The following is an 18659-nucleotide window of genomic DNA, read 5'->3' on the forward strand; positions in this document are numbered from 1 at the left end:
CTGAGATTCAGGTGAATCCTCTAGGGGTTCCTGAGACTTACCCTGAAGCCTAACCAGGGTTTCACACATTACCCATTGATACATCACGTTAATGTGATTTCTTTGTATAATAATAATACTAATTACTATTTAACAAGAAATATCTCGAACAAATTATATTATAAAGACAATTTTTGGTATCATTGGAAAACTAGAATACGTTTCTGTCGCTCATCTAGGTAAATTTGGATTACCTTTCTAAATCAATAAAAAAATATATGACATTTGTACATATAATTTAGAAAGTTTGAAAATATAATAACAAAAATTTAATATTTGCTGTTGAAAAACCAACACAACAGTAGATGCCGTCTGTTATGTTGCTCGTTCTGTGGAAATGTCATCAAACTGGGATAGAAAATAACAAGATTAACAAGATTTAAGATACAATTATTTTGATATTTTAATTTTCCTGCCTAAAGAACCCTAAACATTATTATTTCTCCCGATATAAATACCAGGGTATATATATATATATATATATATATATATATATATATATATATATATATATATATATATATATATATATATATATATAAGGCACAACTCTCCTAAACACGAGAGTGAAGTATACAACTTTAGAACACTTTCCCACCAGGAGACTCGAACCCTAGCCAGCACAGAAGCCTTCCAGCAACTGGCATAACAGGTACGCCTTAACCCTCTTCACCACCTGCTCAGACCCTTAAAAGAGATGGTAATTTCGGAGTATTTAAATACACCAAAGATCAACACCTCCCAAGAGCACTAGAGCAAGTGAGGGGTCATTTAGACGTTAATTTCATCAAGTCCCTGTTAATATGGGAAGACACAGGTATCCGAAATTACCATCTCTTTTAAGGGTCTGAGCAGGTGGTGAAGAGGGTTAAGGCGTACCTGTTATGCCAGTTGCTGGAAGGCTTCTGTGCTGGCTAGGGTTCGAGTCTCCTGGTGGGAAAGTGTTCTAAAGTTGTATATATATATATATATATATATATATATATTAGTATATTTTGGTAGCAGTCTTTCTTGTAGACATATATTATTAAATATGACCGAAAAAGTAAGATTAATAATTCTAACAGAAATTTTCTCAATCTTTCGTACATTTCGTTTCACTGTTGGAGGTAAATCAAAAATCAATTCTCCAAAATTCATTTTTATTTCTAGTCTGACGCGACACGAGCGCGTTTCGTAAAACTTATTACATTTTCAAAGACTTTAGTTCACAAATACACAACTGAATAGAACTTACGCATCTCCGATTTTATATCTACATTTGAGTGAGGTGGAAGGGGTGATGTGGCATTAACACAAGACAGAACAAGATGTGGTATTAATAGGGTATTAATTTCATCAACACAAGACAGAACAAGAGTATTAATAGGGTATTAATTTCATCAACACAAGACAGAACACGAAACAATGGATATTGAATAGAAGTGTTTGTAGAAAGCCTATTGGTCCATATTTCTTGATGCTTCTATATTGGAGCGGAGTCTTGAGGTGGGTAGAATATAGTTGTGCAATAATTGGCTGTTGATTGCTGGTGTTGACTTCTTGATGTGTAGTGCCTCGCAAACGTCAAGCCGCCTGCTATCGCTGTATCTATCGATGATTTCTGTGTTGTTTACTAGGATTTCTCTGGCGATGGTTTGGTTGTGGGAAGAGATTATATGTTCCTTAATGGAGCCCTGTTGCTTGTGCATCGTTAAACGCCTAGAAAGAGATGTTGTTGTCTTGCCTATATACTGGGTTTTTTGGAGCTTACAGTCCCCAAGAGGGCATTTGAAGGCATAGACGACGTTAGTCTCTTTTAAAGCGTTCTGTTTTGTGTCTGGAGAGTTTCTCATGAGTAGGCTGGCCGTTTTTCTGGTTTTATAGTAAATCGTCAGTACAAAAATCAGAGGATACAACTGACGATTTACTATAAAACCAGAAATATTTAATAATATATATATATATATATATATATATATATATATATATATATATATATATATATATATATATATATATATATATATATATATATATATATGTGTGTGTGTGTGTGTATATCACGAAAATAAACACGTGATTAAGAATGTGACAATGTCAGACCACGGAGGAAAATGAAACAGGAATTTCCTTAAGTACTTTCGTATATATCATTCCTTCTGAAGATGTATTTAATATACGAAAGTACTTAAGGAAATTCCTGTTTCATTTTCCTCCGTGGTCTGACATTGTCATATATATATATATATATATATATATATATATATATATATATATATATATATATATATATATATATATATATATATATATATATATATATCTCCCGATATGAACACCACAGTGTATATATTTCTTTTTATATGAATGAATATGAATATATTTCTTCTGATATGAATAAATATGTATATGTTGTATCTAGTAGCCAGAACGCAGTAGTCAACCTATTATGCAAGGCTTGATTTGCCTAATAGGACTAGTTTGCCTGAATTTATATATTAAAAAAATTCTTATAAAATGGTAAAGTTATCCATTTCATAATGTATGAGTTAATTTTTTTAATTAAAGTTAAAAATAAAGTAGACATATATCTACATACATTATGAAATGATAGCTTATAATTTGTGATCCTAATATAATATAATAATATAATATTTCAAATAAACCAAATGGATTTTTTTTTAATTAAGAAAATCACTCGGCCTATTAGGCAAATTGGGCCTGGCATAGTAGGCCGAGAAGTGCGTTCTGGTTACTAGGTACGACATATATTTCTCCTGATATGAATAAATACATATATAGTTCTCCCGATATAAACACCAATGTATATATTTCTTCCGATATAATCAATGTATATATATCACCCGATATGAATAAATATGTATATATTCACAATATTATTCATTTTACGGTATTCAGTTAACCGTATACTGTTTTATGCTTTCATAGAAAATAATTAAAAAGTTTGTAACACTTGAGTGTTACTGATATTTAAACTATACTCTGCTATATTATATATTAAGATACGCTATATTATGTTAAGTACTCCGTTACGTCATAGTGTATAGTTATGTTAACTGTACTACTAAGTTTGACTAAGTTATGTGTTAGGTTATGACTTTAGTGTTCGAGGAGGCGGCTCCCCGCACTTACTACGCTAAAACACACATCCCAGTGACTACTTTACCACTCCAGGCAAAAAACAATGCGCTAAAATGCGCTGCTCCAATACTCATTTGCATAAATTACTTTACGCTGGTAATCAGCTGTTCAAACTGCCGGTTTAACTACGGCTTGATTTGTAAAGTCTAAACGTTGTTTGTGAGTCCCTTTTGGCGACCCTAAATGGTTAATAATAATAGTGTGTGTGTATTTAATATTTGTATCTACAGAATCGAGCTATTAGCTCTTGGACCCCGCCTTTCAAACCCATCTATTTTTCCTGTTATATCTGCTACATATATGTCTCTAAAACACACACACACACACACACACACACACACACACACACACACACACACACACACACGCACGCACGCACAGGAAGTAGCCCGTAGCAGCTGTCTAACTCCCAGGTACCTATTTACTGCTAGGTAAACAGGGGCATCGTGGGGGAAAAAAAATAATGCCCATTTGTTTCCGCTCCCACCGGGAATCGAACCCGGGCCATTAGGACTACGACCCCCAGGCGCTATCCACTTAGCTGCGAGGCACTCAAACCTTAGAGGTTTGTGTGTGTGTGTACCCACCTAGTTGTACTCACCTAGTTGTGCTTGCGGTTGAGGTTGAGGTTGTGGAAGGTTGAGCTCTGGCTCTTTGGTCCCGCCTCTCAACCGTCAATCAACTGATGTACAGATTCCTGAACCTACTGGGCTCTATCATATCTACATTTGAAACTGTGTATGGAGTCAGCCTCCACCACATCACTGCCTAATGCATTCCATCTGTTAACTACTCTGACACTGAAAAAGTTCTTTCTAATGTCTCTGTAGGTGTGTGTGCGTGTGCGTGTGAGTGTTACTTTTTACACTGATCTCTCATACTGATCCTTGTCAGGCTGCTCTTTCATAATTATGTCAGTTATCGACATCTATCTTGTGTATCTTGTCGGGTACGTGCAAAATATTACTTTTATTCATCTCTCTCTCTCTCTCTCTCTCTCTCTCTCTCTCTCTCTCTCTCTCTCTCTCTCTCTCTCTCTCTCTCTCTCTCTCTCTCTCTCTCTCTCTTTCTTTCTCTCTCTCTCTCTCTCTCTCTCTCTCTCTCTCTCTCTCTCTCTCTCTCTCTCTCTCTCTCTCTCTCTCTCTGTCCCTCTCTCTCTCTGTCCCTCTCTCTCTCTGTCCCTCTCTCTCTGTCCCTCTCTCTCTATGTCCCTCTCTCTCTATGTCCCTCTCTCTCTGTCCCTCCCTCCCTCCACCCCACCTATCCCCTACCCTCCCCGCACCTATCCCTCCTTCCCCAACCCCACCTATCCCCCCCCACCTATCCACCCCCAACATATAAGTCTCACAAAGACCATTATGATGATGCACATATAAATTAATCCGGTTTTCGCTGTACATCGTTTCTTTCCACACATCATCACGTGGTACGTGTTAATCTCCACCCCGCTCCCAGTCATGTCTTACTCCACTCCCAGTCATGTCTTGCTCCGCTCCCAGTCATGTCTTACTCCACTCCCAGTCATGTCTTGCTCCGCTCCCAGTCATGTCTTACTCCACTCTCAATCATGTCTTGCTCCACTCCCAGTCATGTCTGGCTCCACTCCCAGTCATGTCTTACTCCACTCCCAGTAATGTCTTACTCCACTCCCAGTCATGTCTTACTCCACTCCCAGTCATGTCTTGCTCCACTCCCAGTCATGTCTTGCTCCACCCCCAGTCATGTCTTACTCCACTCTCAGTCATGTCTTGCTCCACTCCCAGTCATGTCTTGCTCTACTCCCAGTAATGTCTTACTCCACTCCCAGTCATGTCTTACTCCACTCCCAGTCATGTCTTACTCCACTCCCAGTAATGTCTTACTCCACTCCCAGTCATGTCTTACTCCACTCCCAGTCATGGCTTGCTCCACTTCCAGTCATGTCTTACTCCACTCCCAGTCATGTCTTGCTCCACTCCTAGTCATGTCTTGCTCCACTCCCAGTCATGTCTTAACTCCACTCCCAGTCATGTCTTGCTCCACTCCCAGTCATGTCTTGCTCCACTCCCAGTCATGTCTTACTCCACTCTCAGTCATGTCTTACTCCACTCCCAGTCATGTCTTGCTCCACTCCCAGTTATGTCTTACTCCTCTCCCAGTCATGTCTTACTCCACTCCCAGTCATGTCTTGCTCCACTCCTAGTCATGTCTTGCTCCACTCCCAGTCATGTCTTAACTCCACTCCCAGTCATGTCTTGCTCCACTCCCAGTCATGTCTTGCTCCACTCCCAGTCATGTCTTACTCCACTCTCAGTCATGTCTTACTCCACTCCCAGTCATGTCTTGCTCCACTCCCAGTTATGTCTTGCTCCACTCCCAGTTATGTCTTACTCCTCTCCCAGTCATGTCTTGCTCCACTCAAAGTCATGTTCCCCCCATGCCAGTCACGTCTCCTCCCTCCCAGTCATGTCTTTATCCCAGTCACGTCTCCCCCACCCAGTAATGTCCCCCCCCCCCTCCGCTCACTTCCCACCGTGAATATTCGATTACCTAATTATCATCAGCATTGAAAAGAAGGCATTTCCTCCCCCTAGGACATGAATGCTTGAGTAATCGGTCATCGCGCCAAATTATTAAGGTATGTCGCCAAATAATTTAATGCATTTCGGGTTTTGCAAATTTGTATCTGACCAGATTGTTCTTATCTTAGCTCTTAACGCGGTTCTGCAAATTGCAGTAAAGTAATTAAAATAGGCTTTAAGTGAATTAAAGCATATATATATATATATATATATATATATATATATATATATATATATATATATATATATATATATTTATATATATAATATATATACTATACATAAATATCATGTGTGTGATGTCATTTGTTTCATATTGTTACTTAAATAATTAATAATTAGGAAAGCTTGTTATGAGCGCGCATTTTAAGGATGAAATATAAATGGTAATTGAATGAATTGATTAACATGACTAAGTGGAAGTCAACAAGCTTTTGACGAACATTGACAGCTGTAAATGTTGGAGTGTGGCTCCCTCAGTCCTCCTTCAACCCTCACGGACGCCAAGATAAAGTACCGCCAACACTTCCCCAGGCAATAGCCGGGCCAATTTAAAGACCGTGGCAAAAGCTGACAGGAAAAGAGCGTGTTAGTCTATTCATTTACCCAACACTCTAATGGTATAAACATTATCCAGCCGCTTTCTTTAGTTAGCTTTGTCTCATACCTAACGCGTTAAGTTACGGCTCGCGGGATTGGCTGGTGCCAGGCGGTGGGCACCGCCCCTCGGGAGGAGGTTGAGCGTGATTGGTGGGTGGGTAACCAGGGGCGGGGCTTAGGATGACTCTCGGATGCTGTCGGGTGATAAGTGCCAGTCTGTGGTGGACTTTGTATAGTCGACCACATGAATTTGCGCTCGGCGGTGTTTACATTATGCGGTGGTGTGACGATCGCTGCGCACACCTGTATCCTCGCGTGTTGAACTGAGTGTCCCCGGCTGATAGTTGCCCTCGTGGCGTCCGCCTGCCCCACCTCCTTCCGGTAAATGGGCAAGATTACATTACCACAACAATTCATGTGCGAAGGTAAATTGAGAAAAGTGCTATCCGACGTCTGATTTTGCCCCGCGAAATTGAACATTGTGCGAGCGTTGCCATCGATCAGACATGTCCGGGGCAACGGTGAACTCCGGAGTAGGCGAGAAGCCTCAGTCTGCCTTCAGTGCCGTCGTCAGGAAGAGCTTTTCGTCCTTCTCTGTGGACTCCATATTGAGTGGCGGGGAATCCCGGCCGGCTAGACACGCAGACGAAGGTCGCGAAGGTGAGCACAGAGGCGGGCTGGGCTGCCCGAGCTCCACACACGCCTCAGACTTCCTCCTGCGGGATGACCGCTCTATAGAGTCCTGTAAGAAGGACCGAGATGTCGGAGGACGGACCTCGCCGCCCTCGCCGGCGTGCGACGACGATGACAGAGACGAGGACATCCACGTGGACACTGACACAGAAGATGAGAAGGAACGAGACCGCCTACAGACCCAGCCTGTGATCAGACCCACGGCCCTGGGACCCTTGCAAGACCCGCGACTCTCAGGGCTGGGTCACTCTGGACCCCCTCCCCCACACACACTCTTCCCCCATCACCTGCAGGCGGGACTGTGGCCGTCGCTGCCCCTCCTCCACCACCAACTCTCCCTCCGCGCCCTCGCCAGTAAGTGTTCTCGCCGCTTTATGGGTTTTCCGTGCTCTAAATCACTAATAAAAGTCACGACAGATTTATCATGGTTTTAATGACGTTGTGAGGAACTCCGCACGAGAGGGCCCGCTTTTCCTGTCGACAGAAGTTATAGAGCCACAACAGCCTGACTACAGAAGCTCTCTTACAACAGCAACTTTTATAATTATTCTTTATCTTGTCGCAGAGACGCCGGAGCCGCCTCGGTTCCACGGGCCGATGAAGGTGACGCTGCGGAAACACAAGCCCAACCGGAAGCCCCGCACGCCCTTCACCACCCAGCAGCTCCTGGCGCTGGAGAAGAAGTTCCGGGAGAAGCAGTACCTGAGCATCGCCGAGAGGGCCGAGTTCTCCGCCTCCCTCAGCCTGACGGAGACGCAGGTCAAGATCTGGTTCCAGAACCGACGCGCCAAGGACAAGCGGCTCAAGGAGTCGGAGATGGAACGTCTCCGTCTGGCGTCCGAACCGCTCGTTCCGCCCAACCCCTTCCTTCCGCCCGCTTCCCTCCTGCCGCCCTTCCTGCTCAATAGTCCGTTCGTCCAGGGCGGCCTACGCCACCCACTGGGGCCGCCCACAGCACCGCCGCCCACCGCCTCCCCGCCCACCTCACACTAGCATCCGCAGGTCTGTCTTTTATGGTACCCATTCTCTTCCTGCTGTTGGGAAGATCCTCCTTCAGGTACTCTTCTCTCCCCGGTACCTCCGCCTCGGTATTACCTACCCGGTATATCGTAGTAGGTGCCTCCGCTTTGGTACCATCTCCGGTACCTCTGCTTCGGTACTTACCCCATCCCCCAGGTACTTTTGCCTCTGTACCATTCCCCTGGTTCCTCTTCCTTGGTACCCTTCCCCCCCCCCCTCCCAGCGGTACCACTTCCCCGGTACCTCATCGGTAAGCCGACGCTACTAGTCACGTCCCAGAAGTCGTCGTGATGGTCGTCACTGTTTCCCAAATGACGAGTCCATGACGTGCACTGCTGACCTCATCCGTGCACATAGTCTACCGACCCCATCATGTACGTCCAGACACCACCGTGCACGGCCGACCCCATTCTTGCACTATCAGCGCCATTCGTGCACCACTACTACCCCCCCCCCTCTTCCACCCGTGCCCTATCAACCCCCACCCGTGCCCTATCAACCCCCACCCGTGCCCTATCAACCCCCACCCGTGCCCTATCAACCCCCACCCGTGCACTACCAGACCTGCTACGCCCAGGTGATGCTTACTGAACCATCGTGATGTTACCACGAAACTTGATGCATACTGAACGACCTTGGATGAACACTATTGGTCTCCAGAGAAAACAGAACTGCGTTGTTTCTCCCTCCCTCCCCCCCCTCCCCCCTGGTGATTTGTTTGTTATGGCTGTATCATTGGCCAGTATGGTGTGTGTGTGTGTGTGTGTGTGTGTGTGTGTGTGTGTGTGTGTGTGTGTGTGTGTGTGTGTGTGTGTGTGTGTGTACGCTCCGACTTGTACTGCCCTGTGAGGTGTATGAGTGGTCCAGTGGTGTACAATTGTGTATTATGATGTATATTCCACGCTGCCTTGTCCTGTGTGGCAGATGGTGCGGCTAGTGCCGTATCTGCCCGTATGGTGTATGTTAAGGTTGTATTGCCTCATTTTTGACGTATATTAAGGCTTCATTGATCAGTATGGTGTATGTTATGGTGGTATTGACTTCGCGAGGTATGTGTTGCTGCTGTATTGAACTGCGAGGTGTATGTTATACCTAGGGTTTCTAATATGGCATGATTGATGTATTCCTGTATGCTGAGTGTTACGTCTGTATTCCCTGTGTGTGGTGTATGTTACGACTGTATTCCCCGTATGGTGTATGTTACAGCTGTATTCCCCGTATGGTGTATGTGACGACTGTATTCCCCATATGGTGTATGTTACGACTGTATTCCCCATATGGTGTATGTTACGACTGTATTCCTCGTATGGTGTATGTGACGACTGTATTCCCCGTATGGTGTATGTGACGAATGTATTCCCCATATGGTGTATGTTACGACTGTATTCCTCGTATGGTGTATGTGACGACTGTATTCCTCGTATGGTGTATGTGACGACTGTATTCCCCGTATGGTGTATGTGACGACTGTATTCCCCATATGGTGTATGTTACGACTGTATTCCCCGTATGGTGTATGTGACGACTGTATTCCTCGTATGGTGTATGTGACGACTGTATTCCCCGTATGGTGTATGTGACGACTGTATTCCCCGTATAGTGTATGTGACTACCGAATCTTCCTCTGGAGTGCGTTGACTATTTCATATCACGCCAAGCTTGGCGGTCTCTAAGGCTTCACCTCAGAAAGCGTCGCTCAAACAACAGATAAAGCGAAATGTGAAGAAACCTGTCATGTATAATGTTGTATGCCAGTGCCCTCAACGTACAAAATAAGGTGTACTATGAAAAGTAGAGGCTCAAAAATATGCACGTTTTCTATACGTTAGGTTGGTTAGGTTAGGTGGGTGGCTTGAGTTTGTGCTTTTTTAGTACCTCCTTATTTTGTATGTTGTGGCAGTTCAAGAGAACTGGCTGGACTGTGAACAGTTAGAACACACATGTCCCCCTTCACTTCACAGCAGTCATGTTAACCAGTCAGATATGACGCTCGCCTCTGTTCTTGTCACGCACACACACACACACACACACACACACACACACACACACACACACACACACACACACACACACACACACACACTCCGATATACAAGGGCAATTTTACTTGTTTGTTGTTATTGCGAAGAATTTTTCACGTATGTTTACCTCTGTACATATTGTATACTTGTATAATGAAGGACACTTGTATAATTACCTGTACTTGCTTGCCAAAGAGCGTAATATGCATTATATTGTTTATCTTGTTTAAACTAATTTATAATAATAAAGGTATTTTTATAATCGTACTTGTCTCTCTCTCCCTCGGAAACCTTGAAGCGTTACGCTCAGTACAAGACAAATAATTTTTATCCTTGAGGCAGGTGTTCGAGGCTTCACAAATTGGTTCAGTTTAACCTGAAGAAATGCCTTCAAAATTTAAAGTTGTATAATTAAGGAAAATATATAAACCTTCAGGAAAAAAAATAATAATTAGAGTAAATATATAACAGTTTTGTCAGAAGAACAAACACCAAATTTATTTGACTATATATTATAATATATACTTTGAAATTGTCAAACAAATGTTATTACCGTCGGATGATTTATCCGTTTTTTATTTTGTAGAATTTTTTTTAGCAATGAATATATTGATAATGCTATTCAGAGATTTATTATATATATATATATATATATATATATATATATATATATATATATATATATATATATTGAGAAGAACAAGTTAAGAATATATAAATATATATATATATATATATATATATATATATATATATATATATATATATATATATATATATATATATATATATATATATATATATATATATATATATTTATATATATTTGAATAACAACAACATTTACTGATAATTTGAAATTATTACAATTTAATTTTTGTTTACAATTTATTTTCAGATCTCAAATATATATTTGAGAATGTGCATCCTAATGTAAAGATTTGTGCGATCAATGGTTATGTGTGCGTGCGTGTAGTTACAAAATATGTGTGCAGCTATGAATGGGTGCATCTATGTAGTTATGAATACATATACAAGTAGTAAATATGGAGATGTGTGCGTGTATGTGGTTATGAATATGCGTGAATAAATGTATATATTTGTCTGTCTATTCATCTATTGATTGATTTATCTCTATATATCTGTTTCTATCTGTTCTATCTCAGGTAGATGAAATTGATATAATTATTAGTATCAAATTGCTAGCTAAAATGGAATAGCTAATAGGCAGTAATTAATGAGTAAATTTAAATGTATTTAGTATCATTGTTACCATATGATTATATAAGTGTTTGAAGGCACATGAAGGATGATCAAATAATGGACGTAATAATTATATCAGATAATAGCCATATATATATATATATATATATATATATATATATATATATATATATATATATATATATATATATATATATATGTCGTACCTAGTAGCCAGAACGCACTTCTCAGCCAACTATGCAAGGCCCGATTTGCCTAATAAGCCAAGTTTTCCTGAATTAATATATTTTCTCTAATTTTTTTCTTATGAAATGATAAAGCTACCCATTTCATTATGTATGAGGTCAATTTTTTTTATTGAAGTTAAAATTAACGTAGATATATGACCGAACCTAACCAACCCTACCTAACCTAACCTAACCTATCTTTATAGGTTAGGTTAGGTTAGGTAGCCGAAAAAGTTAGGTTAGGTTAGGTTAGGTAGGTTAGGTAGTCGAAAAATAATTAATTCATGAAAACTTGGGTTATTAGGCAAATCGGGCCTTGCATAGTAGGCCGAGAAGTGCGTTCTGGCTACTAGGTACGACATATATATATATATATATATATATATATATATATATATATATATATATATATATATATATATATATATATATATATATATATATATATTGTGACGGTAACGCGTTGGTGTTCGGCTGTTTAAGGCTAGGGGTATGGCCTCGTCACATAGTTATAAAAAAAAAAATAGAAAAACTGGAACTTCGTCTGTGGTAAGGTAAGGAGAAGACACACAAAACACAAGTAAACTTTAACAATGAAATTTTAATTACGTTAAATAAATCAAAACATGAAAATAATGCACAAACAAATTCTTATAATAAAATCAATGAATCAAAAATAATAAGAATACTTAAATGACATAATGAAAAGTTACGTTAAGGCAAAATAACAAGAAGTGCAACACAAAGGTAAGTGGGAGGTGCTGGAATATTGGCTTAAAGCCACCACCTCTCTCAGTACACGCTAACGTCTAGCTGGGAGGAGTGCTGGCTACGAAAGCACGGAACATTCTGAGGACTGATGTTGGGGCGACCCCAGACATCAGGTAGTATTGGGGGCGAGTGCAGGTGCAGCCAGACCGGCGACCAATCAGCGGAGCCGTAGCGATCAACGGGTAGTTTGGTGGTTGGAGTTCGAACAGGTGGCTGGATGCATACGTTTCTGCTCACCCTGGCAAGCCTTGCTGGTGCTGGTGTTGTTGTCGTTGTTGGACATTTCTTCCATAGTCTTTTTATATAATTGTGAAGACGTAATTTTGGAGGGAAGAGCAGGCTCAATCTCTTGAAGGAGATTATCGTCACAACTCTCCCCCGAAGCCTGCGGTTCTGGAAGAAGTACGTCGTTATTTGGTGGAGTAATGGATGGTGTCGCTTCTACTTCATAAACTCTGGAGAGGGCATCGGCTATGGTGTTGTCAGAACCCTTGATATAGCGGATCTCCAGGTTGAAGTCTTGTAAATACAGAGCCCATCGTAGAAGACGCTGGTTGGTGAATTGGGCTTGATGTAGGAAGCGGAGAGGGTTGTGGTCTGAGAAGATGGTGGTAGACCTGGCGCCTTGTAGGTACGGAGCGAAGTGTTGGAGGTTCAGGACGATGGATAGTAGCTCCTTTTCAATAGTGCTGTAGTTCCTCTGGTGTGGTTTCAGTTTGTAGCTGTAGTAGCTGACAGGTAGAACTTCCTCGCCTCGTTGTTGCATCAGGACACCACCAACGCCGGTACCACTGGCGTCGACATGAAGGACGAAAGGCTTGGTGATATCTGGAGAGGCGAGAATGGGGTTAGAACAGAGGAGGAATTTGAGTTGTTCGAAAGCAACGGTTTGCTGCATGGTCCAATTATACCGTTGCTTGGGACTGGTTAATAGAATTAGAGGTGTGGCGACTGTACTGAAATTCCTCACAAACCTACGGTAGTAAGAGGCAAGACCAAGGAAGCGCAGGAGCTGCTTCCTGGTGGTAGGCTGTGGATACTGTAGGATGGCTTGAGTGTGTGAGTCTAACGGAGCTATGCTGCCACTCCCAATAACATGACCCAGATAACGCACTTTACCTTTCGCGAAAGTGGACTTGCCCAGGTTGATGGTGAGGCCGGCTGTCAGGAGCTTGGAGAACAGACGTCGCAGCTGGAGCAGATGTTCACTCCAGGAGTTGGAGGCTACGACGATATCGTCCAGGTAGGCGTATGTGTTATCCAAGCCCTGGATGACACGGTTGACAGCTCTTTGAAAGGTGGCCGGGGCATTACATAGTCCGAAAGGAAGGCGTTCATATCTGAAAAGTCCAAAAGGAGTGATGAAGGCAGATATCTCTTTAGCGCGCTCCGTTAGACACACTTGATAGTACCCCTTAAGCAAGTCCACTTGGGACAAGTACTGGGCACTACCAATGGCATCAAGGATGTCATCTATCCTTGGCAAGGGGTAAGCATCCTTGACAGTGACAGAGTTCAGTTTTCGATAGTCAGTGCACAACCGCACCTTACCTTGGGGTTTGGGCACCAAGATACAAGGTGAGGCCCAGGGGGACTCACAAGGTGTAGCCAGTCCATGGTCCAAGAGGTACTGCACCTCAGCACGCATGACTTCCTTCTTGCTCGGGCTGATTCGGTAGAAGGGTTGACGAATCGGCCGGGTGTCGGGGAGCAGTTGGATGTCGTGCTGGGTAACATTACACTCTTGGGGATCATCTCTGAACAACTCTTGATGTTCTCTGAAGATCTTGACGAGAGGTGCACTATGATTATCCTGAAAGTATTTGGGAAGATCATTAAGGATTTCGGAATTAGAAAGCGCTGACTCCTTGTCAGTGCTTTCGGGAGGAGAAGCTGGGAAGGTCTCACTGTGGATGTAGGGTTCTGTGAATGTGGAATAATTAGTCAAGACAGTGGGAGGAGTACCATTATATTGCTTCAGGAGGTTGACGTGGCACAGCTGGGTCTTCCGCCGCCTATCTGGAGTCTCTATCACATAATTATTATTATTCCTGCACTCTTTGACGCAGTAGGGTCCTGAAAATCTGTTTTGTAAAGGTGAACCTGGGATAGGGAAATAAGCAAGGACGAAGTCTCCCGGCTTGAATTTTCTTACTTTGCTGGTCTGGTCGTAATGAGTCTTCATTCTCACCTGGGCTTTCAATAGATTATCATGGGCAAAGCGGTGGACTCTCTCTAGAATGTGCTGAAGGTTTTGAAGAAACTGGGGCACATTCTGATGCTCACTGAAGGTGGCATCTCTGAGAGAGTCTTTGAAAGCCTTAAGGGGAGTACGGCACTTACGGCCGTAGAGCATCTCATAAGGAGATACTCCTAGGGACTCATTGGGGAGACTTCTGAAAATACACATTATTAGGTCAATCTGCTTATCCCAATCCTTTGAGGTTTCACTACAAAACTTTTTCAAGAGTGCTTTGATGGTCTGATGACTACGTTCAAGAGAACCCTGTGAAGCAGGATGATAGGGGCTGGACAATACCTGTTTGATGTTGAACTCCTCCAGTGTTCTTTTGAAGAGATCACTGGTGAAGTTGGTGCCACAGTCACTTTGAATCTCCCTGGGAAATCCGTATTGAGTGAAGATCTTCAGTAGATGTTTGATAACCGTAGCAGCCGTGATGTTCTTCACTGGAACTGCTATGGGAAATCTGGTGGTAGGACACAGGATGGTTAGGATGTAGGCGTTACCTGAACTGGTCCGAGGTAAAGGACCAACACAGTCTATTATGAGTCTGTGGAAAGGTTCCGCAGGCACCTGTATGGGAATCAGTGGTGCTCTGGGAATGGAGACGTTCGGTTTGCCTGCCATCTGACATGTATGACACTGTTTTACGTACTGTTTGACGTTATTTACCATACCTGGCCAGTAGTAGTCTTGGCGAATCCCATGGTAAGTCTTGTTGAAGCCGTAGTGGGAGAATGCTCCATGGGCCAGGTGTAGAATAGTGGGCCGCAGGCTGGTGGGAATCACAAGTTGTTCGGTGTTGGCCCAATCGTCCTCCTCCTTCAGTTTACTGGGTCTATATCTGCGGTAGAGCAAGTCGTTCTCTAGGAAGAACCCAGGAATACTGTCGGGTTGAGTCTCAGCCTGGAAAAACAATGGTGTTAAAGTAAGATCTTCCCTCTGCAACTTACGGAACTCCAACTTGGTCAGATGCGGGGGTAGTTTCTGAGGGTCTTGAGGGACAGCGGTAGCAGTAGAGTCAGCTGGCTGTGGACGTGCGGCTTGTGCACGGGTGGTCACGAGAACCGGAGGAGAAACATCATCACTCTCTTGAACCTCTGCTGGAACATACTCAAGAATAGGGTTACTTGGCACAGAGTTACACACCTGGGGTTTGTCCATGACGATCAGGTTGGTTGGTTGCAGGTCTTCTGCCAAGTCGTTGCCTAGGAGAAGTTGCACTCCAGGCATGGGAAAAGGCTTTTCCCTGACGGCGACTTGGACTTCCCCGTTCACGTAGGGACAATCCAGGTGGACTCTGGCGAGAGGGTATGGAGTAGTAGCAGTGAGGTCAGTGATGAAGACCGTTTCCCCGGTGTAGACTATGTTGGGCACAGCCGACTTCAAGATGATTGATTGTAGAGCCGCTGTGTCCCTCAAGATCTTCAATTTGAAACGTCCCTCCGGATTTGAACCGTTGGCAGAGACAGTTCCAGTATACAGGTGGTTACTGAAAAGAGAAAGATCATTAACATCAACACCAACATTCATCACAGGCTTACCGGACTTAGGAGGAGTTGGTTTGGGTCGTTGTTGGTCAGTGGTTCCCTTGTATTGAGACTTACCACACTTGTCTATGGTATGTCCATAGAGTCTACAATACTTGCAGTACAGTTGTGAACCAGCTTGATCGGGGCTCACCTTCTCGTAACTGTACCACGACTTCTTACTGGAGGATGGTTCAGGTGTCAGCCGGTGGATGAGGCTGTAAGTGTCAGCCGACTTAGCACACTTCAGGTAGTCGGTTTCTTCTTTATCTGCTAAGTAGAGGCGGACAGGAGGCGGCACACGTCTCAAGAATTCTTCAACAAGCATCAGGTTGACGAGTTCTGTAAAAGTAGAGACATGTGCTGCTTCCAGCCATTTCATGAAATACCTCCGTTTCGTGTTAGCAAACTCGAGGAAGGTAGTGGTACTTGCCTTCAGGTGGTCACGGAATTTCCTTCTATAACTTTCGGTGGAAAGTAGGTAGGCGTCTAACACTGCTTGTTTCAGAGTGTAGTAGTCATTCTCAGACGCCAAAGTACTGAGTGTGACTGCAGCTCTACCTGTAAGATGGACTCTGAGAAGTGTTGCCCATTGGTCGACAGGCCAACTGAGTTGATTAGCAAGGGTTTCAAAGGTGGTGAAAAACACATCAACTTCTGCTTCTACAAAGGATGGCATTAACTTACTTGCATGTGATATATTAAAACTGACGGGAAGATTGGCAGTAGCTTGCTGGCGTTGAGTGAAGTGGGAAGTTTCCAAGGCGATTTCACGTTGACGACACTCTAGAGCCAGAGTTGCTTGTTGCTTGTCATGTTCGCGTTGTATTTCCAACTCGCGTTGTTTTGTTTCAAGCTGTACTCTCTCACGTTCATGGAGCAAGGCGACCTCACGTTCGTGGAGGGCGAGTCCACGTTCGTGTTCTTCTCTCCTCAAGGCAGCTTCGCGTTCTTGTTCTTCCCTTCGTATGGTAGCTGCTTCTCTTTGCTGCTCACGTTCAATCTTAGCCAGCTCTAGTTTAAGTTTCATCGTAGCCAAGTCAGTTTTCTCTGCAATATAGTAAGTTTCATGAGTTTCAGAGTCTATCTTACCTTGCTCTAAATAGTAATCCAGCAACAGGTTGTGTAGGTCATTTTTGTTGGCTTGATAGGGAACTTCTAGTTGATACTCATGTGCAAGAGTTTGTAGTTCAGTCCTCTTGGCACGACTTAAAGTCCCTATTTCACCTGCTGGATTTGCACGGAAAGTTTGGAGACGAAACATGGTGAAATTAGCAAATAAAGGTACACGAATGTTCAATAATGAAATGTCAGAAACAGGACAACGTGGCAACTGGTACCTATCCTGTGTGATCTTTAACAATTAACGTTAAGTGAAAGATATTAAATTAAATCAAGGGCGCAGGAAATCTTGTACCCGGTACTCATGTAAGAGAATAAGGGCAAGAAAATCCTACTAACAAATGAAACAAAGTTTCGAAAACAAATGAAACAGTTAAATGCTTCAAAAGTAAAATTGGTAGTCCAAGGATGTAGGCATACCTTGCCAAGTCTCTATAGGACATAAAGCAAGTTTTTCCCACTGAATTTAATATGATACTTACAGAATTAGCGAACTTTTGTGCTCTGAAAAAATAAGCTAATTCCCTACCGTTGTATGTATCATCATCTCTGACTGACGTGTAGGGGTGCGAGGTGTCAACTGGTGACGAGAACTGCTGCTGAGGTCCCAATTCAGCAACTAAAGTTCGAGCTAGAGGAACTATGGCCCTCTTTGTCCTCCTACAGTCAGATTGCAGAAGATTGGGTACTCTTGACCCAGGGCAGACCACAGTACCAGGGTACCAATATGATGATCTGTCAGAATGAGAAATATTCAAGGGACATAGATGGTAAATACGAGTAATAACATGGAGGGAGAGATGACCAATTAAGAGTATGACTGAGGCCTACAGTCACCACGTAATCCAAAGTTGTCTCACCTTCACTATATGTTACTCTCGTAATGCACAATACACCGCACCTTATAAAAAATGAAATTGAATGAAAAATAGTAAAGCTACGTTAACAAAGTTAAATACGCTTACCATAAATTACCACTTGGCACCAGTACCTGAGTGAAGCTCCCGGACAGGCCCCCATATAACTTGTGACGGTAACGCGTTGGTGTTCGGCTGTTTAAGGCTAGGGGTATGGCCTCGTCACATAGTTATAAAAAAAAAAATAGAAAAACTGGAACTTCGTCTGTGGTAAGGTAAGGAGAAGACACACAAAACACAAGTAAACTTTAACAATGAAATTTTAATTACGTTAAATAAATCAAAACATGAAAATAATGCACAAACAAATTCTTATAATAAAATCAATGAATCAAAAATAATAAGAATACTTAAATGACATAATGAAAAGTTACGTTAAGGCAAAATAACAAGAAGTGCAACACAAAGGTAAGTGGGAGGTGCTGGAATATTGGCTTAAAGCCACCACCTCTCTCAGTACACGCTAACGTCTAGCTGGGAGGAGTGCTGGCTACGAAAGCACGGAACATTCTGAGGACTGATGTTGGGGCGACCCCAGACATCAGGTAG

At 42.8% G+C, this 18659-nt stretch overlaps 1 protein-coding gene across 1 annotated transcript; it reads left to right on the forward strand.

Moving 5' to 3' along the window:
* The first annotated feature begins 6570 nt into the window (after window positions 1–6570).
* On the forward strand, window positions 6571–10341 carry LOC123761687 (homeobox protein MSX-1-like). Its single transcript, XM_045747789.2, has 2 exons — window positions 6571–7391; window positions 7603–10341. The coding sequence occupies exons 1-2, from the start codon at window positions 6851–6853 to the stop codon at window positions 8028–8030; spliced, it is 969 nt and encodes a 322-aa protein (XP_045603745.2). The 5' UTR covers window positions 6571–6850; the 3' UTR covers window positions 8031–10341.
* The last annotated feature ends 8318 nt before the right edge of the window (window positions 10342–18659 follow it).

The sequence above is a fragment of the Procambarus clarkii genome, chromosome 24 (assembly GCF_040958095.1).
Source record: "Procambarus clarkii isolate CNS0578487 chromosome 24, FALCON_Pclarkii_2.0, whole genome shotgun sequence".
In the NCBI taxonomy this organism is placed as follows: Eukaryota; Metazoa; Arthropoda; class Malacostraca; order Decapoda; family Cambaridae; genus Procambarus; species Procambarus clarkii.